Consider the following 4,525-nt stretch of genomic DNA (forward strand, 5'->3'; position numbering starts at 1 on the left):
AGTGGCCGGAGAGAGAAGAGAGGAGGGAGGAAAGTTTTAAAATACCAAAAATATCCTTGCATTAATATTTTAATACAAAATTGCCAAAATTATAAATTTCCTAATTTATCTATTGATTTGTGGTTAATATTGGTTCTCACAGTTACCATAAACTAATTAGTTCTCATTTGATTAGGCCCTTATATATGTATATGTATATATATATCGGGTCGGGTCGGTTGGTGATCACTGTTCCCGCCTCCGTCCCTGTCCCCATTAAAATTCCCGATAACATGTCCCTAAACCTGACCTGATTATCATACTCGAACCCATCTTCATCTTTATCTACATTATTTGTTTTAAAAATTATGAAATAAGAAATGCAAGCGACAAAAACTCGTGTCATTTTTGTTTTCTAGCGATATCTATTAATACCAAATATTCCCCTATAAAAAACCATTTTCTTGTTGCTTACGATAAATCACACGACCTTTATTTTCATCGCTTTGCCTTTGCACAAATATGGATCAAAGCAAGATAAAAAGAGAATAATCGTGACTAAAAATAGACTCTCGCCCACTTGCTTTAAACTAAACATTAGAACTATAATCATTGCAAAGGATCTATAGCCACCGTAGGATGTCACAAACATACCTTAAAGACTATTTGATAATTGTTGAATGATTAAATTGTCGGAATGATTAAGAGACTCTTATAATATAGTACAAAATAAAATATAATTGTTTAGTAATTGTTCATAATGAAGTTAGAACACCGAATGGTTAAAAGAGATCCAAGATACAAAATCATTGAGACTTTTTTTTTAACAAATAAAATTCACCACTTAACAATTCAGATGATGTTTCTTAATAACTTCATTATATTATTAAAATATTATATAAATTCATTATTTCAATATCTGTTTTTTTTAACTTATATAAAATGAAAATAATTCAATCTTAATGTTGATATCGATAAAAAATTAATTTTTGTCTCCACATATCAAGTTCCAGAGAGCTATCTGAACTTGGGAGTTTTCTCTAGTTTTCAGAAATATGTTGGATCAAAATGGAGGACAAAACCATATTTTATCTGTTTCAGAAAATCTGTTGAAGATGCTTTGAATACCCATGTTATTAGATCAAGTCAGCGAGTAGATCTGCATCTGGTTCTGGTTAACGTTGGTCTCATTTATCTTTTGCTTTCACGTCGTTCATTATTTTGCACATGTTTGCTCACAAACCAATACAAAACATCTTTTTTTGCTTCTTGAAATATAAACATATTTGGGTCTTAGTGAAGGTTTAAATAAGAAGACTAAATACCGTAAGAACATAAAAAAGAGAAGATTTGTATGTGAATCATTGAACGGTCCATTTTGAAAGTGCATAATCTGTAACATCGATTCATATATGCATCTTCAATTAGATTTTTTTTTTTCAAATTCTTTAAATGATTCAGATATAAACTTTCAGTTCTTACCTTCGTACAATATTCAGCTTTCTTATTAGAAGATTAATCTCTAATTCAAGATTTAGACATAGTCAATCCATTCCGATTGGCTACGGATCACGCCTTCCAAGACCTTGTTCTTTAGAGATCATCTAGCAGAAAGTTAGAATGAATAATCACAAACAATTTTGCCATAATTTCAATCGTTATAATGATTCGTTTGCTGAAATTCCAAAAGAATTACTTCAAGTATGTGTTGAAGATGTTTTTGCAATGTTTGGTTCCAGGAACAGTGAATTGTTGCATGATGGTGTGAATATTGATGAATAAATCAAGAGATGGTAACATACATAAATAGCATAGTGGTTTCATAAATCAAATTAGGGCAAATACGAAGCCGATTCATGAAGATCACAAGAGTTTTCAAAAATATAAAAAGCACAAAAAAAACGAAATAAATTAATAATGGAACCCCTAGGCAGCTTTGGCTGTACAAGGAGTGTGATGAAGTGATGATTGATCATCATCATCATCACCATTATAACTACGCAGATCTGATGATCTGTGAACAACTTCACTTTCTCTTACCTCTCCGTCGATTTCATCCGCTGGAAAGAGATTTCTGTTTTCCAATTTTGCTCTCTTCATTGCATCCCGTCTCCGATCATGATCTGCAATCCTGTTTCAATTTATAGGTTATAAGAACACAAATTGATACGCAAAAAGTGTGTGTACAACTAGTAAGAGAAAGAGAGAGACTCCTTGGAGAGTGAAAGGTGGTGATGACGAGTGATTCCGGAGAGGCATAGAGGGAGACCGTAGGTGGTCCGAATGTTCCAGATCGACTGCATTTTCTTCAATGGCGATCGAATAGAGATGGAGAAGATGGACGATTTTGGTGCAATTGGAATTTAATGTGGAAAAACCATTGAATTGAGGAAGAATTTCTAGGGTTACGAAAAGGGGTAGTGGGGGTTCGGCTTTCAGTCTTTTAGATCATCCCTCTTTGATTCTTAGAAAAAGTAATTGAGCATTTAACATGTAAATTTCCCCCCTCTTTTCTTCTTCGATCTTTGGGGTAGACGGTATCACTTCACGTTATAACGTTTTTATGATACACGATACTTTGGGATTGTTTATAAAAACAACTTATTGACTTATTTCATTATGACATCGGTAATAAGCATTTTTTAGTGTTTGGATAAACAATTTATACCGGTGTCAAACCGGTAATAAAAAGTTTTTTATGAAATTAAACTCTTCTGACTTATAATAAGTTGATAAGTGCTTTTGTAGAAAAACATAAATCGTTTCAAATAAACAATCACAAACATCCCCTAAATCCTTTACAATGTTTTACTATGAATGTTAAGAGTTTTCTTTTTTCTTTATAATATTTTACTGTAAAGTTTCAAGTGTTACATGAATAGGTTGATTGTCATCCCAACTCCTTCGGGGTGTGTTGGGTTTCTAATTTTATAAAATTTAGGGTAAACTACGGATTTGGTCCTTATAGTATATGAGTTTTTACAGAAATAGTTCTTAAACTTAATTTACTACATATATTACTTCATGGTTTGCTTTTTTATTGGTTTTAGTGTCTCGGATCAAAAGAGCATCTAATTGGAGCGTTTGAAAGGGGGAAGGGTCAACGATTGCAAAAGGGAGATTCGTTTTGGTTTCTTGCTTCTTGTTTCATTTTCGGGTTATGGGTCGTCGGAGAAACGAGATGAGCGCAAGAGAAGGGGTGACAGTGTGATGGGGAAGGATGTTCTTGAGTTTTGGGAATTAAGAAAACGAACCCCTATACAATTTGGTTATTTGTTTTGAAAATGAAAACATGGGTTGATGCAATACCCTTGTGCACTATACATATGGGCCGAGTTAACATATCCAATCGAACGGTTTTTTGAACGAGGGACCAAAACCAATAAAAGAAAGTGCAAATTACCAGACAATTTACATTATAAATAAAGTTTAAGCACTATTTTTGTAAAAACCTACATAGTACAAGAACCAAATCCATAATTTATTTTAAGAAATTATTATGAATTTTTTCTTTATTTAAAATAAAAATATTTAGAAAAGTTGTACATATCCAAACATTATGTAATCCAACTTTTAAACTTTGAGATTTGTTTGGATCAAAATTTCCCCAAAATATTTTGAAATACAAATTAATTTATAAAATTATTCAATTAAGACTATATAAAAATAATTGTGTGTGTTGAGAGATTGATGTGTGTTGTGAATATGTTATGGTACTACCTTTATATAGCACTTGGTTAATTCAAATGCCATATGATATGAATTTTTTTTTAAATATATAATAATTATATATGGTACATAGAATAAATAAATTCATATATTTTTCTTACATTTGGTGAGGTTTAAAAGCAGTTTAGTGACAGCTGAATTGTGTGGTTCAATGGTATTTTGTTCCATCCAAAAACCGAACACTTACTTATTTATGGGTTATTTGACAGTTGTTGAATGATTTGATGTAGAATGATTAAGTCTTCATAATGATTAAGAGACTCTTATAATATACTGCAAAATGAAATATAATTGTTTGATGATTATTTATAATGAAATTACGGTGTTGAATGGTTAAAGGAGATTCAAGATACAAAATCATTCAAAGGATTTTAAAATCATTAAGAGGTAGATTTTTTTTTGTCAAATAAGATTCACTTTTAGTGATTCATAAATTACCCCTTAATAAAACTATTAAGAGATAAACAAACAACTTCTTAATCCATTCTCATTTTAAAACAACTAATTTAATTTTTTTATTTATTTTTATAAAAATTACTTATTTATAGTTTTTTCATATTTTAGGCATTCTTTTGTATCATGATATCATCGAAGTAATGATGGAATTATTCTAAAAAAATGGAATTAATCATGAATGGACAAAATTTGTTCTGTTTTTATTTTTATTTTTTATTTTTGTTACTTGATTTACTTACCTTTGTTTGTATTTTATTTATATTAAATATACTCATCTATAATTTATTAAAGTTAATCCTAATTCACCACCAATAAAATGGTTCATATTTTGGGAACGATAAGAGATTTATTAGAAAAAATT

At 30.3% G+C, this 4,525-nt stretch overlaps 1 protein-coding gene across 1 annotated transcript; it reads right to left on the minus strand.

The window, feature by feature from the left end:
- Nucleotides 1–1,730: 1,730 nt before the first annotated feature.
- On the minus strand, nt 1,731–2,461 carry LOC112521960. The gene is made up of 2 exons (XM_025130984.1): nt 2,191–2,461; nt 1,731–2,110 (listed from the first exon to the last, which is right to left on the minus strand). Exons 1-2 carry the CDS (start codon nt 2,280–2,282, stop codon nt 1,906–1,908), a joined length of 297 nt encoding a protein of 98 aa, XP_024986752.1. The 5' UTR covers nt 2,283–2,461; the 3' UTR covers nt 1,731–1,905.
- Between the last annotated feature and the right edge of the window lie 2,064 nt (nt 2,462–4,525).

Source organism: Cynara cardunculus (assembly GCF_001531365.2).
Source record: "Cynara cardunculus var. scolymus isolate 2C chromosome LG 11, CcrdV1, whole genome shotgun sequence".
NCBI lineage: Eukaryota > Viridiplantae > Streptophyta > Magnoliopsida > Asterales > Asteraceae > Cynara > Cynara cardunculus.

Excerpts from the sequence above, each read along its gene's own strand:
- LOC112521960 (XM_025130984.1), bottom strand. The coding sequence starts at position 2,282 with ATGCAGTCGATCTGGAACATTCGGACCACCTACGGTCTCCCTCTATGC. Across the intron at positions 2,111-2,190 it reads CACCTTTCACTCTCCAAGGA|GATTGCAGATCATGATCGGA; the intron begins GTCTCTCTCTTT and ends AAATTGAAACAG.